This window comes from Cnephaeus nilssonii (assembly GCF_951640355.1).
Source record: "Cnephaeus nilssonii genome assembly, chromosome: 21".
Taxonomy (NCBI): Eukaryota; Metazoa; Chordata; class Mammalia; order Chiroptera; family Vespertilionidae; genus Cnephaeus; species Cnephaeus nilssonii.
In genome coordinates, this window is record NC_137092.1 from 22,427,392 (window position 1) to 22,446,838 (window position 19,447).

Genomic DNA, 19,447 nt, shown 5'->3' on the forward strand with positions numbered 1-19,447 from the left:
TGCTCAACCACTGAGCTACACCAACCAGGCCCAAAGTACATTTCTTAACTCCAGGCTTTTTTGGGTTATTTCATTCTGGTCTGTCCTCTGTCATTATCATGAATGAAGATGTTACTGATAAATAAAATGGCAGGATGAAAACCAAGATTTGAACTCAGATCTCTAATTTGAACTGGTCATTTATTGAGCCTGTCAACACTGTTTTGTTTTTAAGGAAGTAATACTGACTTATCCCCATTTGCTAGAAACATAGAGCATGACGTATATAATGAATGTTATTGTCCTTTATATAAAACTAGAGGCCCGGTGCAGCCTGGCCTGCACCCTCTCCAATCTGGGATCCCTCTCACAATCCAGGACTGCTGGCTCCCAACTGCTCGCCTGCCTGCCTTCCTGATTGCCCCTAACCGCTTCTGCCTGCCAGCCTGATCACCCCCTAACCACTCCGCTGCCAGCCTGATTGATGCCTAACTGCTCCCCTGCCAGCCTGTTTGCCCCCAGCTTCCCTCCTCTGCTGGCCTGGTCACCCCTAACTGCCCTCCCCTGCAGGGTTGATCGCCTCCAACTGCCCTCCCTTGCAGGCCCGGTCCCTCTCAACTGCCCTCCCTTGCAGGCCTGGTGCCTCCCAACTGCCCTCCCCTGCTGGCCATCTTGTGGTGGCCATCTTATGTCCACATGGGGGCAGGATCTTTGACCACATGGGGGCAGCCATATTGTGTGTTCGAGTGATGGTCAATCTGCATATTACTCTTTTATTAAATAGGATAGAGGCCTGGTGCAGGGGTGGGGGCCAGCTGGTTTGCCCTGAAGGGTGTCCTGGATCAGGATGGGGGGTTCCCTTGGGGCGTGGGGCGGCCTGAGCGAGGGGCCTGTGGTGGTTTGCAGGCCAGCCATGCCCCCTGGCAACCCAAGCGGAGGCCCTGGTATCTGGAATTTATTTACCTTCTACAATTGAAACTTTGTAGCCTGGAGCGGAGCCAAGCCTCCTGCTCGCTCCATGGCAGGCAGCCATTTCTGTTGGGGTTAATTCACCTTCTATAATTGAAACTTTGTAGCCTGGAGTGGAGGCCTAGGCCGGCCAGGGCAGGTGGAAAGCTTGGCTTCCTCTATTGCTGGGAGCAACCCTGGCCTGCTCTCTCCAGCTCCATGGCTGCCGTCATTTCTGTTTGGATTTGTTTACCTTCTATAATTGAAACTTTGTAGCTTGAGTGGAGGCTTAGGCCGGCAAAGGCAGGCGGAAAGCTTGGCTTCCTCTGTTGCCTGGAAAACCTTGCTCTCTGTGGCTGTAGCCATCTTGGTTGGGTTTATTTGCACACTCGCTCTGATTGGCTGGTGGGCGTGGCTTTGTGGGTGTAGCAAAGGTACAGTCAATTTGCATATTACTCTTTTATTAGGTAGGATATGCACAGCTTCAATAACCCTAATAATTCCAAAGGAAAAATAATAGACATGAATTCTATATGTATAAGTTAGCTAGGGAAATTAACATTTTTTTCAGCAGGAACCTTGTGAATGAACTGTCTAGTATCCCAGTTGCTCTTCTGATCAGCTCATTCATCAGGCACGTGGACAGATTTGTAAAGAAATATTCACAATGTTTTAAAAAAAATTTTTTTAATATATATTTTATTGATTTTTTTTAGAGAGAGGAAGGGAGAAGGATAGAGAGTTAGAAACATTGATGAGAGAGAAACACCAATCAGCTGCCTCCTGCACATCTCCTACTGGGGATGTGCCCACAACCAAGGTACATGCCCTTGACCGGAATCGAAACTGGGACCTTTCAGTCCACAGGCCGATGCTCTATCCACTGAGCCAAACCGGTTAGGGCCACAATGTTTTTTAAATGTAGCTGTAAGGAAATTGGAAGAAAATGAAGGTAAATTTTTGTCTTTTTTTGGATTAGGAAGGATTTTCTAAGAATAAGAGTTGATAGTCTTAAAAAATGACAAAGAAAAAGCTCAGTAGACTGAACTAAATTAAAGAATTAACTCACATGTCAAGAAACATCAAACAAAATTTAAATGCGAACAAACCAGGAGGAAATACTTGAATCTAATGTAATCTAAGCATTAATAGCCTTAATATATAAATATTTATACAAATCTATACATATACTCAAATTCTAGTAGAAAATCGTCTAAGGACACAGTTGATGGAATAGAAATTACTGATTGCTAATGAATATAGGGTTGGGGGCTCATTCTTAACAGTAATACAAAAAGTCCAGTTGAAACAATGAGATGCTATTTTCTCCTGCTGAAAATGGCAGAAATTAAAAAAACACAGACTTCATTGGCAGGAATTCATTGAGATTCAGATGCTGCCTCTGGCAGTAATTGGTTCAATCAAGAACTCTGGCCTTATGTGTCAAAAAACTTACTTGCGCCGAAACTGGTTTGGCTCAGTGGATAGAGCGTCGGCCTGCGGACTGAAAGGTCCCAGGTTCGATTCCAGTCAAGGGCATGTACCTTGGTTGCGGGCACATCCCCAGTAGGGGGTGTGCAGGAGGCAGCTGACCGATGTTTCTCTCTCATCGATGTTTCTAACTCTCTATCCCTCCCTTCCTCTCTGTAAAAAATCAATAAAATATATTTAAAAAAACAACTTACTTGCATCAAAGGGTATGAATATTATCTAAGGTATTTCTAGGAAGGACCATGGAGAAATAATTAGAAATTCAAAGATACATATACCACAATCTTAGCTGTAGCTGGTAGCAATCTAAGAAACATCTAATGCCATGGAAAAGGTTAAAATGTTTTGTTCACAATCCCATGAATTTTCACTGCTTCTTTTAAGAACTAATGGGAAAGAGTTGGGTAAGTCCTACTCATCACTTGATGGTACACTAGAATTAGTCTTTCCAATACGTCATTTGTTTCCCAATTTTCTTCATCCCCAAACCCCTCCCTGTGTCCCTATTGATGTACACCAGCAGTGCGTGAAGGTCATTTTCTCACATCCATACCAATCCTATTTAATAAAAAGGAATATGCTAATTGACCATCACTCTCACAAAATGGATGCACCCACAGCTGAGGCCAAGTTCCCTTAAGGAGCCTTAACGAGCAATCAGGGACCTGAGGCTACGCCCCCCTCCCCGCCCCCATGGGACTTGACAGGGGATCTCAGGCTGCGCCTCCCACCCAGCAGGGCTTGACAGGGGACCTCAAGGTGCACTTCCCGTCCTGGTGCTGGGCTAGGTGACCTCAGGCTGCTCCCCCCACCCCAGCGCCAGGCCGGGGAACCCCAGGATGCACCCCCTGCCCAGCGGGGCTTGACAGGGGACCTCAGGCCGCGTCCCCCTCCCCAGCACTGGGCCAGGGGACCTGAGGCTGCGCCCCCCTGCCTGGCTGGGCTTGACAGGGGACCTCAGGCTGTGCCCCCCACCCAGCGGGGCTTGACGGGGGACCTCAAGGTGCACCCCCAGAGCTGGGTCGGGGGACCTCAGGCTGCGCCCCTGCCCAGCGGGGCTTGACGGGGGGCCTCAGGCTATGCCCCCCTGCTGGTGGGGCTTGACGGGGGACCTGAGGCTGCGCCCCCCTCCCGGTGCCGGGCCAGGGGACCTGAGGCTGCGCCCCCCTGCCTGGCGGGGCTTGACAGGGGACCTCAGGCCATGCCCCCCACCCAGCGGGGCTTGACAGGGGATCTCAGGCCGTGTCCCCCACCCGGCAGGGCTTGACGGAGGACCTCAAGGCACGACCCCCGCCCTGGTCTGGGCTGGGGGACCTCAGGCCACGCTGGCACCAGGCCAGGGGACCTGAGGCTACACCCCCTGCCTGGCAGGGCTTGACAAGGGTGGGACTGGCCGGGTCTGGATCTAGCCCAATGGGGGGGGGGGGGCGGCCGAGTCTGGGTCTCACGCGATTTTGAGGTGCATGTTGGTAGGCGGGGACTTGACTCTGGGTCCCGTGGTGAGCCCCAGACTCTGACAGGAGGAAGGTTTTCATATACGTTTTACTAATTTTCTTTCATCTCTGACACTTCTATTATAGAGAAAGGGCAAATAGCAATATTAAATTATTTCCTCTAATTAATCCCCTTTTAATGTGCACGAATTTCGTGCACCGGGTCACTAGTACTTTATATTATCCAACATATCAGTTTTTGTTCATCTAACATATGTAAAGTGGTATTTTATTTTGTAATTCCCCAATTATTGGCAAAATTTAGTATTTTCTTATCTTTTCACAGCACATCACCCCCTTAATTTAGAGTAGTCTTTGTACAGTAATCATTACTTTTGATGTTAATTAAATATGATAATGTTTCCATTTATGACTTGTGCTTTGGGAGGTCCTTTCCTACCTCAAAATCTGAAAACTATTCTCTGGCCAGTCACCCGGCCCCTTCTGTTAACTGCCACCTCTGTGACTTGTCTCCTCGGCACTAAGCTGGCTGCTGTTCTTTGGCCTGATAATGGCCATTGAGAGAAAACATTTCCCACTTTTTCTCCAATCCATGGCTCCTCACACGTTTTTGCTCTGGGGTGCTGTTTCTTCGTTTCATTAGGATTTTACCACTTTCTCTAGCCTCAGGAGGTTCTGTCTGTTTTTATGTTATTTTGACAAATTTGTTAATCTCTGCTTTTGTGGCTTTTCTAAGATTCAGTTTAGGACAAAGTCAGAAGCCCTGAACAATGGACTTTTATTGCAGAGCCATTGAAAAATTTTTATTTTTAAAATTTGGGGGTGATATTTGTTAAGATACTTGTCAAGTGTGTAATACTTGTCAAGTGTGTAGTTCTGTAATACATCATCTGTACATTGCATTGTGTGCTCACCATCTGAAGTCAGGCCTCTTTTCATCACCATACAGTTGACCCCCTTTGACACATTTCTTCCTCCCCCTACCCCCTTCTCTCTGGTAACCACTGTACTACACAGCCATTTTTAAAAATATATATATTTTATTGATTTTTTTACAGAGAGAGAGAGGGATAGAGAGTTAGAAACATCGATCAGCTGCCTCTTGCACACCCCCTACTGGGGATGCGCCCGCAACCAAGGTACATGCCCTTGACCGGAATCGAACCTGGGACCCTTGAGTCTGCAGGCCGATGCTCTATCCACTGAGCCAAACCGGTTTCGGCCAACACAGCCATTTTTAAAGGCTTTGTAATAACATGGGAAAAGGCTCATGCTATAATGATCAGTGAAAAACAGGACACAAAACTGCATATTGTGTGTATATATACACAAGAGTGAGTATGTGTTTATATATACTTGTAAAGAAAAAATGCTCATATCCCAAAATGTCAGTTATTTCTGGATTTTGGAATTATGGGTGATCTTTATTTTCTTCATTATAAATTGTCTTTGTGTTCCAGATCCTGTCCCTCCAACATTTCTTCAGTGAATGTGTATTTTTTTTTTAGGAAATTTCATTTAAAGAAAGAATTATTGTGCTCAACCATAAAATTCTACTTTTAGACGGTTAGAAAAAAAATCTGTATTTAATTTGTCCTGTGGGTTTAACCTTTTAGATTAAGCCGTATCATTTTCTGTCAGTGTGCTGTTTTATCCAAAGCTTGGAAACCAAGTATGGATTTAGACCCAGGTTGTTTTTTATTGTGGTGTTTTTTTTTTTTACCTTTATTAAAATTGATTTAAATTTTTTTATTATGAAAATTTTTCTAACAAAAGTAGAATAGTATAATGAACTCATATATCCACTCCCTGGAATAAACAATAGTTTACATTTTTCCAGATTTGCCTTATCATTTTTTCTGAAGTGTATATTAAAATCAGTTACATACATCTTGATATTAAACTCAAAAATATATGCACCTCTAAAAAATATTTATACCTGTCAACAATTCCTGTATATATCTAACATAATTAACCATAATTTTTAAGACTGCTGTTTAAATTGTATCCCCAAAGATTTTTCTCTTCTGTTCTTCAACCCTCCAAACCAGGATTCTGGGTTTTCGCCGAGCCCCCTTGGTGGTTGGCAGATTTGTTAATCTTCGGACAGAGATCAAGCCTGTGGCCACGGAGCAGCTCTTGAGCACCTTCCTAACTGTAGGTAAGAAGATATAAAGAACTTTGAGATGGTGGAATAGTTATTAAGTTAAGTGGGGCGTCATTGAGCAAGCTGGTTCGTGACTTGCAGGAATTGAAGAACTGAAGGGAATACAGAAGCAAGCCAGGCAACTTGCTCTTGGATTACTGGGGGAAATGGATCTAAAGGTAGATGGCAGGAAACAAAGTTTTCGCTAATGTGTACTTTGTTGTGTCTGTGAAGTAGGAAGTGAGATCATTTACTGATAATGTAAGTAGCCAATAACTTTATTTCCTTCTGCTTGTTCTTAGCTAGACCACAAACTCAATTTTTGGCCTAAAACTGTTATTGTCTATATATTGTTGGCTGGGTAGTTTTTTTCATATACATGTACTTTCTTGGGATCTGTCTCCTTAGAATTGAGGAATTCTTAAGGCAACTTTGTGAGAACGTCAGAAATTCCCTTATAGGATTGCATTTGGGCCTGGAAGATCACCACTGCCTTCTACTCTGCAAGGGGTAGCCTGTAACTCATGTGCATGGAACTGGCTACAGTCCCTCTGGGCCCTGCTCTCTGGTGGTACCTCACTCTGAGGTACAGGATCTGAGCTAAAATTCTCACTCCTGTTCTTGTGGCCACAGTGAGAATTGGGACAGTTCAGAGATGCTGTGGTCTCTTGTCCCAGCCCCTTCATGGAGACATTTTCAATGACACAGTGCTTCACATTATGACTTGAAACAGTCATTGCAAGATGAACTTCGCCTTGCTTTGCTAGAGTGAATGGGTTTGCATTTAAAATGAGGTGAAACTGAATATTTAAAAGACTTGTGAGAGATTCATCATGCAGAGTTTAAACTTATAAGGCTAGAGCTATGCTGTTCTTACAAATAACAAAAAGCAGACAGTGTCACTGATTTGTTTCTTATATTTTCTAAGCACTTGTGCTTGTTCAATTTTAAGCACTTTTACACAGTTACTGTATTTGATCCTCAACAAAAAGCGCGGTAAGTTGGGGAGGTTTAGCCGCATGTCATACTTGAGAAAGAGGCTGAAAAGTAAAATGACTTTTCCAAAGTCACAAAGCTACTCATTGTTATCCAGGATTCAGGCTCAGATTTTAAAACTCTAAAATATTTAATTTGCTTATGTTCTTTAATATTCATTCATTCATTCATTCAACATTTTGTTTAACTTCTGTGTGGCAGACTCTGTGCTAGATGCTGAATGTAAAAAAATGAATGATACCTTCCTGCCTTCAAGGAGCTTTGTCTAATGGGAAAGCCAGTCATGTGCAGAGGGCCGTGGAGGGGAAGGGGCCTGGAAGTCAGGGCCAGGGTGATGTTACTCAGTGGAGGTGTTATTGCAACCAAGTCTCAAAGGGACAGTAGCAATCCCACAGGAGGATACAGTGGGAAGGAACATCCTAGGTTTGGATTCCTAACCTTTTTTGTGCTAACGACTCCGTTGGCAGTCTAGAGAAGCTTATGGATCCTTTCCCACAATAATGTTTTTTAAAATAAATAAATAGATGCATAGACTTACAAATGAAACCAATAATGTTGAGGTATTTATAAATTTTAAAAATTACAAATAGCAAATTTGTGATAGTCACTTGTGCCTTGTTATTTAACACATTAAATAACAAGACCTAGCAGATCTAGTAACTACTGTAATTTGAGACTACAAATGATAACTTGTAGTATTTGCAACAACAGTGCTACTATGATATGAAAACTGTGATTTCTTCTAGTGAAAAAGTCACAGATAATGGCAATACTTGTATAGTTTTCTCCCTACCATAATAATTGAAGGAAATGCTAAGTTTCAAATAGAAGTTAATGAAAATAAAACTGTGATTTTGTTCCCATCCAGTTCCCGGGTGGAAGACAGAACACACAGGGTGTTGAGAAGAGCATGACAGCTCAGGAGACTGTGATTTAGCTGAAGTTAAGGTTCTGTGTGGGGTTGGAGACTGAGCAAGGCAGGTGGTCAGGACAGTGTCACCAGAGGGCACTGTGCACCAACCTACAAGTCGAGACTTTCTCCTTAAGCACTGGGGGCTCTTGGAGTGAATTCATATGCAGTAAGTCAGAAGTAATGCATTTGATACTCTAGAATGTGAAGAATTGGTGGACATATTAAATGGAACATTCCAGAAATAAACAGTTTATAAGTTTTAAACTGTGCACCATTCTGAGTAGCGTCATGAAATCTCACCTGTCTGCTCTGTGCATCCCGGGACGTGTAAATCCTCCCCTGGTCCAGGGTATCCACACTGTATACGCTCCCCACCCACCCTGTGCATGCCATCTCCCTCCTCCGAGTGCTCTGGCAAAACAGAAGAGGGCATTCCTTTCCTTTCCTTCCCTTTCCCTTTCCCTTTCCCTTTCCCTTTCCCTTTCCCTTTTCCTTTCCTTAGTGAGTTCAGAAAGACACTGTGGCAGTAGTGGGCTCCTGGAGAGGGATTGGGTAGGAGGGACATGGAGAAAGGGAGACTTACTTTTTCCTATATATCCTTTGGTACCTTTTGACTTTTTTTTATACTGTGTGCTTTGATTACCTATACTGTTTTAAATGTAAGTTCAGGATCTTGGTTTTCACAGTATCTGCTTACCTACCTGCTCTCTTCTCCATTGTTTAGGGAGAATTTGGAATCTTTTTTTTCCCCCCCTTAAGTGTGTTTGGTTCCTTTCTCTCCTTTAGGAAATAATACTTGTTTCTATGGGAAGTGTTACTACTGCCGAGAAACAGAGCCAGCTTGTGCTGATGGAGACACGATGGAGGGATCTGTTACCCTCTGGCTTCCAGATGTGTGGCCTCTGCAGAAACACCGACACCCCTGGGGCAGGACTTACCGAGAGGGCAAACTGGCCAGGTAAATGCTCCTGTGAGTCACTACGGGTCCTCTCCTGTGCCTGGCCCAGTGCCGCTCATATGCAGCCAGGGGTTCTGTCCAAGACTAAAGAGAATGGTGGAGGGTCAGGGGCAATCCTGCTAGGCAGAGACTTCACCTTCTCTGTGTTGAGACAATGCAGGGACAATGTCGGCTCTCAGTCAATAACCCTGGTGCTGCTGCTTGCCTCCAGGTGGGAGTACGATGAGAGCTACTGTGACGCAGTGAAGAAAACATCCCCTTATGACTCCGGCCCGCGTCTCTTGGATATCATTGACACGGCTGTCTTTGATTACCTGATTGGCAATGCTGACCGTCATCACTATGAAAGTTTTCAAGATGATGAGGGTGCCAGTATGCTCATCCTTCTCGATAATGCCAAAAGGTAGGACCACAGGACTACCTTGTCAGATGGCGGTTTCTAGGCTATCCTGGAAAACTCCAGAGCACACCTGACAGAAGGCATCTTTCCGCTTGGGGTCTTCTCTGTTGGCGATCCCATTCTTCTGTCTTGTTCAGGTTTGCACTCCTTCCACCCTCAGGGATCTGAGAACTTTAAAAATGGAAGAGTGGTTTTTTCCCAGGAGTCAAAGACTGTGATTTGTTCACAGACAACTGGAAACCAAGGCCTTTGATTTGCCACCACTCACATTTCTTTCTTGACTATGATATTTAGAATCTTGAGAAATACATAATAGAACATGAAATTTGATTACTGTTCAACTTATTTTACCCAAAGGTTCATGCCGTTTAAAAGATTAATTTTTTTGATAGGCTGCTTTGCTATTTTTGTAGAAGTGTTTGCCCAGACTTTTCGCTATCATGAGAGGAAGAGGAGTTTCTTAGTGATTATATATAAAGACAACTTACTTTTATCTTCAATAAGATTATTTTACTATTTTTGAATCAATGATTGTCCTTATTTTTTTAAGTCTGGACTTTTTGAAGAACACATTGTATTTTCAATTTACACTCTGCATTCTCCATGGTGCCCAGTTCAGTACCTCACTTTTGTTATACTTAATAGAATACTTTTGTTTGCTGAATAGAATACTTCTTTGGAGCCCAGAATTGTCCAGGTCACTACTGTTAACATTGGTTGCTGAGAGTAAGCTGAGACATGGGTCCTCAGCAAAGAATACTTGGGCAGCATTTGCTAATGATGCCAGCATCTTACACTGAGCACAGGCACCTCGTGCTCTGTGAAAGGTGATGACAGCTGTAGAAAGTGAGAGGCCGGCAAACACCGCCCTCTTCCCCACCCTCCCACCCCACCCCTTGCCAGCAGAGCAGGCAGTAGTCAGTGCTACATACATTCCGGAAAATTTTTTATCCTTGTAAAAATGATCCTTTTTTTAAAGATCACGTGAACTACGGAAATATACTTTGAAATAGTTGCCTTTGCCATTTATTATTTGAGGGCCTGCATTGTGCTTTGGGTTACCAGACCCTTTGGTTATTATGAGGAGCTTCCAGGAAGAGGAGGAGGGTAACAGTTTTTCTAGAATCAGTTCTCCTTCTCTCGCTCTCTCTTTTTTTTTAATCTAACAATCTGTGTACTTGAGTTCTGGCCAGGAAAGAATTCAGAGCAAGTCCCAAATTGCAAGAGAACATTTATTGGATAAAATGCAGAGGTAGAAAAAGTAATTCCTAGAAGAAATGGGCTTAGGAAACAAGTGATGGAGTTCAGGGAAAGGCATGGGAGGGCGTGCTCCTGGGAAGGAGAGCACCAGTTCTCCTTTTCTTACTCTGAATTACTGCTCAGATCATTTTTACATCTGCTTTGAACTAACTGTTTTCTCAGCCTCTGCGAGTAGTTTTTCCATTCTGAATCTGTTCATATACTTGCAGGAAATAGGATAATCCAAACCTTTTCTGGTTGGTAATTTTGGAGGAGAACAGCAAAACTTGTTTTTACAAGTAATGACCATCTGCTTGTTGGGGGGAACCTGGCATGAATAGCCTGTATTTCTCCACCCGCGCTTAAAACTTGTCCAGGCTTAGAGGTCTTCAGCTTCCCGCTCTGGTCTGTGGTACCATGGTTGTGCCTCAGCACCTTGCTGTATTTTGTCAGGAGAGAGGGTTCTGGTAAATGCGTATATTTGTTGTTCGATGCTGCAGCACAAGCTGTTAGGAATCTGTGTCTAATTGGTCATGCCCTGTTTATTTTTAAGTGACTTGAGCTGTGGGAGCATGACATTATTTAGGATCACATTTAGGTTTCTTATAGAATTTGCTCTTGCTTTGATGCTAAGAAGGGAACTGGTGCTTCTACCTAATTCACCGAGATTTCATTTCATTTTCAGCTTTGGGAACCCCTCGCTGGATGAGAGAAGCATTCTTGCCCCTCTCTATCAGTGTTGCATGTAAGTTACACACATCAAATGCCAGGTTCAGATAACAGTACAGCAGTGTTCTTGGCCTTAAAACTTTCTAATACCTGAGCAGTGCTTTTCATGCTTTTCTAACCTAGAACCCCTTAAGGGCCTGATAAGGAGGATAAAGGAAAAGTGGAGGCTGGTGACCCAAAACTTAGAATTCATTTTGATTTTTGTATGAATAAAAGTCTTCATTCTATTTAGTAATATACATCCATGTTTGTTTTAATATCAGAATATAGTCCCTCCCCCCAAAAATTCTAGTACAGTCTGGGTCCCTGGTTGCTGTATTGTGTTTATCTTATGGTTTCAAGTCCTCTCACCACCACAAACATCCTGTAGATCGCATATCTCAATTTGAAATTGTATAAACCAAAAGTAACATTTCCCATACGTATTTAGTAACTGATGCTATTTTTTTTAAGTCTATGCTATAGAAAAAAGAAAAGGTAAATCAAGAAAATAAAATTAAAAACTGGCTCTAAGAAGCTCCTGATTGTGGTAAAATTTTAAAGTGAGCACTGAGAATCAGCTGGAATCCCCATAGAGATGCAATTTCAGCAGCACCACTTCCCACTGGTCAAATCCCCGGGTCCCTGGGACCATGTGAGACTGCTCCTCCTGGCAGCTCACCTTCTCTTTTCTTTCTTTCTTAAATGTACTTTTATTTATCTTTTTTTTCCTTTTATGTTTTAAATATATATTTTTATTTCAGAGAGGAAGGGAGAGGGAGAGAGAGATAGAAACATCAATGATGAAAGAGAATCATTGATCAGCTGCCTCCTGCACGCCCCACACTAAGGATCGAGCCCACAACCTGGCATGTGCCCTGACCAGGAATCGAACCATGACTTCCTTGGTTCATAGGTCGACGCTCAACCACTGAGCCACCATGGCTGGGCTTGCCTTTTTTTAATCACAGAAATATTCTGCAGAAAGCTTATCCAGGCAACCCTTAATTATCTTAATTAATATTGGAAAGTAATGATACAGCCAAGCAAAAACTGTATCTTTCAAGGAATATGTTTTTATATTAATACTTAGTGTTATCAGTCTGGTCCTGTCAGGAGATGGAAAAAACATAGTGGGTTAAATGGGAAAGTTTAGTGTAAAGAATTATTAACGCTGACGCAGGAGTGACTATGAAAAAACCGAGGGCTGAGGGAGAGCACCCAAACAAGGACAAGCTTTGAAGGGGACCCCCTTTGTCGTTCAGCCCACTGGACGGCAGAGAAGTCCATGAGTTTGCAGGCGCTGGGTGAGCAGGAAGCAGCTCTCTAGAGTGCAGGCAAGGTACAGGCAATCAACAACTGGCATCGTGAAATACAGAGGGACGGATGACTAGGTAGAAGCCCTCTAGGCTGCGAGCAAGGCATATTTTGGGGTCTGCAGGGTGCCAGAGTGGGCAGGTGGCGTTTGGCACAATGGTTTCCGTATCAGCCGGGCCTCAGGATGGTTTTCGCCAGGCCAGGCTGAAGCTGCAAGATCACCAAGGGCCTGCCCGTTCTGGGAATGTGGCCGGGGCAGATCTCCATATGATGACCTCGCCCACACATGACTGACCCACTGTGCAGCAGCCAGTAGCAGCTGGAGAACCCCTTTCTTCTGCATTGTTCCTCGAGCGCCCTCTGCTGAGAAAGCTTAGGAGAGAGAGATGCTTAAAGGAAATCTGTCCATTATAGCAGACTGTATCAAGTGATACCTTAATCACACACAGGAAGCTCAGATGCTCGGGGCATTAGTAGTGTATTTAAAAATACAAAACCACATTGTTTCTTTGCTTGTTCATCCCTTCCATGCTTTAGCCAAAGTTTGATATCCTTTGTTTTTTAAGTAGTTACCGAACAGGCTGCCTCTTGCAGAGTCCAATTTTTCTGCATACCTAGTAATTCTCATAGTACCCACAGGCAGATCAGTACTTTTCTTCTGAGATAAAAGATCCTCTTTACTTGGTGAAATAAGGAAAACTGGTATCCTTATAGTAAACTTTTCATTTATAATATTAATGGTAGAAATTTTTTAAAATTCAAAAATGTAAAAGGAAGGAAATAAAATTACCCATTAAGATGTAAGGATAATTTCTGTTCACACTATAGTGACTTCTTTCTAATCGCGTGTTTGTTTTTGTGTGTGTGTCTGTGTATACAAATACACATTTTCTTTCCCCATAGATTTGAAGTAAAACAGCTTCTTTACTCCCATATACTCAATATCATGGACATTTTCTTTACTCCTGTTAACGTCTGCATGGTATTTAACTTGAATGGATGAGCCATAATTTATTTAATTATTTACCAATTGTTGGACATTCAGTTTGGTTCACATTTTCCTTTTTATAAATAGCACTGCAGTGAAGATGTATAAATCTTTATATTACCTCTCAATTACCACATTATCACATTTTGATGTTTTGAGAAAAAATATCAAAATGTGATAATGTGACTTATACTGATTTTTTTAGCTGAGGTATTTTACATAATAATTTCTTTACTTTTGTTTGCCAAGCAGGCTTTAAACTCCATTTACTAGTGAGAGGTTTTATGTAACCCATCCGAAACCTTTTTCTTCCAGCATTCGGGTTTCTACTTGGAACAGACTGAATTACCTAAAGAATGGTGTGCTGAAGTCTGCCTTAAAATCTGCCATGGCCCATGACCCCATCTCCCCAGTGCTGTCCGACCCGCACCTGGACGCCGTGGACCAGCGGCTCCTGAGTGTCCTGGCCACTGTGAAGCAGTGCACGGACCAGTTTGGGATGGACACTGTGCTGGTGGAAGACAGGATGCCTCTCTCTCACTTGTAATTTGCAGCACAGAATAACTGAGACTTCTTTTTACAAAGATAGAGAAACAGCACAATCAATTCCAAATGGTATGGGATGGATTGGAAATGGCCGCAGTAAGTTCTGGTGACAGGACAGAGTGGCCTTGGATTTCATTGGTGTTTTCCATCCTAGAGACTGAAGTGAGGACGTTAGTTCAGAACACGGATGTTCTGCTGAGTTACCTGATGTCCTCGGCCCTTGCCCATTCTAGTGGGCATCGCAGCTGGTCAGTCTCAGTTCTCATGCAAAGGACAACAGGTGTGACGTTTGGATAGGTTCATGCTGGGATTGGTTCTGGAGTGGGTATTTGGAGTTCATTCTTACAGTCCTTTCACCATTCCTGTGGATTTTCTGAGAACACTTTGCAATCTCTTGGGTCCTTTTTTACCAGGACTAGTCAAATTGAGAATTTTACTGCCTCCTGAGGAGTGGCAGCAAGTAAAACCTGACATTTTGTGGAGCCAAAGGAACAGGCTCTGTTGGAGGGGGGTATGTTTTAGAGGGAGAACAAAAGCAGGAAAGATGTTTGGGCTTTTCAGCGATTAGGCAGTAGCACTTTTGATGATTCTTAGAGGAGGGAAGAAGGGAGAGAGAAGGTGACCAGAATCGGGGAGATGACTGGATTAGCAAAAGCAGGTTCCCCTGGGTTTTATTTAAGTTCTTAAGGTGTGTAAAAGCTAATGTGACTTGTACCTGAGTAAGTTTGCGTTCTCACAGTTGTGTTTTAATTAACCAAAAAATTGTCTCTGAAGGATTTATTGTTACAACCCAAGCATGAATCTCTTATGAGACTTATATTTTGCCCAAAGGAGACAAATCCTTTCCAGATTAATAAAGCAAACAAAAAATACCTTGAATAACAGTTAGGTTACTTGTGACCTCTGCCATCCTGGTTTCTCTTCTGAGATGAATTTCCATCTCGGCCTTTAAGGCCTTGGAAGCTGCTATTCCCAGAGATTGGCAACCCTGATTGTGCCTTTCTTGTGAGAAGAGCCAGCTCACTCTGGCAGATGAACGTGTACATCCTGCTGCTGGCTGGGCTGACTTATGATTTGAGCCATGTGGATGACTGGAAACAAAGATTTAAGCCTTCTGAGCCTTAAGACTAAGGAGGGTGTACCAGGAAGAGCCTTAAGATTTTGAGTTACGTCAAAACCTAATTTCGTCATTTAATCTTGTTCGGAGTTTCTAACCCGTGTTCTGTCTCTTGTTAGCATTCTCAGATTTCAGGTTGCTAAAACACAGGCTGAGCTCTGGGTTCTGGCAGAGAGGTTGTGCCATGGAAGCAGCTGCAGTAAAATATAGGGCCAGAGGGCGGCAGGCCTGGTGTGCCCGCTCAGTGTGTCCTCCGCGCTGTGTGCTGTCCCACGTGTTGTCTGGGTGCTGTTCCACTTCTGTGCTTCTGTCAAGCAGAGACTAATAGTTAACAGTGTGGTTGAACACATTTAATGCCAGCCATTAGAGACCAGTTGTAAGCAACCACCCTTTCAAAAGCAGTTTAGAATTTATGCCCCAGTGTCCTCGCATTGAAAGATAACCAAGTATCCTGTGACGACTTTAAAAGAGCATGAAATTAGGATACTTTTGTACTTTGTATATACATTTTGAGATGTCCACGAGAATGGGCTGAGTTATTTAAACAGGTTTTGAATTTTAGAAGACAGTATTAGCACAAAACACTAAAATACTGTTGACAAAAGGCGGTATTGATTCCAGTTGTAAGGCCATTGACTGTGTACATGCCCAGAAATCCACAGTTGAGCGGGAGGATACCTTGGAGAGTGTGTACCCGCAGGATCAGCGAGCCAGCGGGAATGAGGTAGGGAAGGATGTCAGCCCCACTCTCCTGGGTAAATGTTCGCTGAACGAAATTGATTAGTGTCTTTCAGCACATGGTCCCTTCAGTGCGCCACACTGGAGTGCATAAGAGCTGTTCACAGACTGCGAACTTGATTCATAATGTCGAAGCAGAAGACTCGGCTGCTTTGAAACTGTCTCATCCCTTTTTATAACATTGCTGAAAATGAATAATTTCCTTCTCTTTCCCTGCTGTTTAAAAATTCATGCTCTTAAAAGATGTTCAGATCTGTAGTGGTTAAAGTTAGAATTGTGCTGGCTATATGACACTGAGAATATAAATTTATAGTCGAAGTCAGGATTGGATTAAGCAAGAAAAGTATGTTTGGGTGAACCTTAGAGAAAATCAACCATAAACATAGCCCTGAAATTCACAAACACTAAATTTTATTTGGAAAAAAAAAACACAACAGGTAAATATCTTTTCAAAAGTTTTCTAACACTGTTCCCTTGATGGTTTATTTATTAGAATCTAGCACTAGTAGACAAGTCATCGGAAGGGTTTTTGGTCAGCTCAAAGAAGAGTGTGTCTAGCTGACATCTAAAGGTAGAGTAAATACATTTTAATATTATAAAGCTAGGAAAATCAGAAGTGACTGCTTTTTCTTTATCTCCTTCTACTTCTTAAATATGTTTATTCCAGAGTCTGAGTAGGGAAATAGGAGAGAGGTTTCATTCTAAAACTGTTCTTTAACATGAGTCTATATTGTGGGTTTGGCCATAAGTAATTTTCTGTACAAAACAAATTATAGACAGGACCTGATTTGCTCAGCATATTTGTTCAATAGTATATTAGTAAGGCATTTGCATTCAGAATTAATGTGTCAAACTTAAGAATGAAATGGGAAAATTTGGGTGAATCCACTTCATATTATTTTGGGAAAGGTTAATCCTATACATGGCAATTTTTCAATGTTCTTCCAAAGAAATCCATCTTTTCTCAAAAACAAAACAAAAGGCTTTGGCCTCCCCTTCCCATCCACCATATTCCTTCAACCTCCCTTCTCAGTGGTCCCTGTATTGTATTCTTGATTGACCAACAAGTGACCACACCTCAGTAATGGTAACACGGCATCTGTCAGCGAGCTAGCTGACTTATATCCTGGGAGCTTGAGCTTCAGGAAACGTGAGTAAAGATATATGTATGTATATAGTCATATATGTATTCTAGCAAGAAAAAATGTATTTATTTTGACACAGGGAAACACTGATTTATGTTGCTGAAGAACTTGAAGCTAGTAAAAGGTTCTCTTCTCAGTCTCTGAGCGTGGACCCTACGTGCATAGAGATCATTCATTCAGTAAAAGCCTACTGAGCAACTCTGGTGAGCCAGCCCCACTGGGCACATGTATGAGCCAGATAGACCTGACTTCACGAAACCTCTTTGTACAGGGAAAGCCAGTTTTTCTTCCTCCAATTTCTCAAGTCTAGGTTGAAAGGTAGGGGCTGCCACAGGTTTTTAAGGAACTAAGGGGTTACAAATGCAGAATGGGGGGAACTGGGAATAACTTCGTGGGAAGCTAATTTATTTGCTTAAAAGAGAAGTGTAAGAACACCACTCTCTGTTGATCTACCAAGGATTTCCTCCCAAATAGAGGTTGTGCTGGGTAAGTCACCAAACAAGACAGATGTATACCTAAATTTCTAATATGTTCTATGGGTTTCAATTCTGAAAAAAGAAAATAAAGATTTTAATAAGTATTGATGTATTATGTTTTCCTCTTATTCTTTCTCCCCCATTTTAGGATACTTCCAGTGTTTTCTTTTTCATTTTCCTATCTATTTTAGTAGGGGACAGAAGATTACATCTTATACTTTCACAGGATCTGATGGATAAGACCTTTAGCTTCCTTAGGAGTCTTCAAAAGGCCCAGACCAGGTTGTGACTGGACCAAAATTTTCCAAAGGATATTTCTTGGATGCTTTTTGTGCATTTAGTAGTTAAGTCAATTCTTGCAGCTTCTTTAGAGAGAAAAAATTATGAATCCTAAAGAACTTGTCAGGGCAGTACCGCAGAGGCACGGAAAAGAGGACCAGGTGCCCTGATTATAATTCTTAGGACACTCAGATTTTTAACTTTTTTTATAATTTAATTTTTTTTGTTAATCCTCACCTGAGGATATTTCCCCATTGATTTTCAGAGAGAGTGGAAGGGAAAGAGAGAGGGAGAGAGAGAGAGAAACATCAATGTGAGAGACATCAATTCGTTGCCTCCTGCATGTGCCCCAGCAGGGGTCGGGGATCAAACCTGCAACAGAGGCACATGCCCTTGAACAGGAATTGAACCTGAGACCCTTTTGGTGCACAGGCTGGGGCTCTAACCACTGAACACACCAGCAAAGGCCCAGATTTTTAACTTTTGAAATGGAAATCGAGTATCATAAGTCTCAACCAGACAACTGAGCAGAGTTCTTAGGACTTTTTTTTACTTGATTTGCAGCATTTTGTTTGTGCCAGTTTTTGTCATTTGTACTTGAATACCAATGGGAGGCTAAAGCCTGGGACATGTTCTTCCAGGCTCACCAAATCAATCCTTTTCCAGGCAAGATTTCAGGCTTCGTTCGCTTCTCAAGCATATCAGAAGGACTGGGAGTATAGCTTGAAAAGGCAGCTGGGAGTAGGGAGGGCATGCTTCTGTTATGGGCTAATTTTACCCAGTGTGTTTGCCTATAAGAACGTTTTAGCAGCCCTCATTTTGTAAGAGACAAGAATGGTCATAATTACTGGTATAACAAGGATGGATTTTTTAAAAATACATATTTTTATTGATTTCAGAGAGGAAGGGAGAGGGACAGAAAGATAGAAACATCAATGACTCTGAGAGGGAATCATTGACTGCCTGCATGGTGGGTTTTGTAAGGTAGGTTGCTGTATAAATCCCAGGGAATAACAGTAGTAAGTCATGATTTGTAAAGTATTTGATCTTCCTTTAGTAGACATTTGGGCATTGTGCTCTGAGCCATGGATGCCATCAAGATTGTAATGACTCCCTTTCTTCAAAGAGCCTGTAATCCTAGCAGAAGAAAGCTGCTTGTGAAGTACCAAATGCCTCAGGAATGACGTAAGTTCATTACAATGAAAATAAGACCCAAGAGAGAACCATGGGTGTGTGGAGGGGGGGGGAGGTAGACAGGACCCTCACTGAAGAAGGATTTACCCAGGCCTGACATGTGGTGTGTGTAGAACCCCTGTCTCCAGAAATGTAGAGCCTCCTGGGCCTGTGCTCTGTTGTTGGTATCTGGGTCACCAGAAATGTCCCTTCAAGGGTTTCCTGTGGTTTGGCCAGTTGTGCCTGTCTTTGGGGAGGACACAGCCCACTGTGATGTCTCTGTGGCATTGATGGTAAACAGAGGAGCCGCTGGCATATAGACAAGCTGTGAAAACATTCATTTTATGTTTTCAGGGTTTGCATTTTGCATGCCAAGCTTATTTGGAGATAGATTTGATTTTTACCCAAAGATTGTTTTCAAGACCAATGGTGTTTT

The 19,447-nt window shown here is 42.7% G+C and overlaps 1 protein-coding gene across 4 annotated transcripts in view; it reads left to right on the forward strand.

Annotated features, from left to right (window-relative positions):
* FAM20B (FAM20B glycosaminoglycan xylosylkinase) overlaps positions 1 to 17,635 on the forward strand; it is a 37,117-nt gene extending 19,482 nt beyond the window's left edge. For 3 of the 4 annotated variants that reach the window (XM_079761029.1, XM_079761031.1, XM_079761030.1), the window contains 5 exons: positions 5,924 to 6,033; positions 8,714 to 8,885; positions 9,097 to 9,288; positions 11,210 to 11,269; positions 13,853 to 17,626. In XM_079761029.1, the coding sequence (XP_079617155.1) occupies positions 5,924 to 6,033; positions 8,714 to 8,885; positions 9,097 to 9,288; positions 11,210 to 11,269; positions 13,853 to 14,084 (766 nt within the window). In that variant the 3' untranslated portion in view covers positions 14,085 to 17,626. Of the gene's footprint in view, positions 1 to 5,923; positions 6,034 to 8,713; positions 8,886 to 9,096; positions 9,289 to 11,209; positions 11,270 to 13,852 lie in introns of all 4 variants that reach the window. The other variant, XM_079761032.1, reaches the window with a different exon arrangement.
* Positions 17,636 to 19,447: the final 1,812 nt, after the last annotated feature.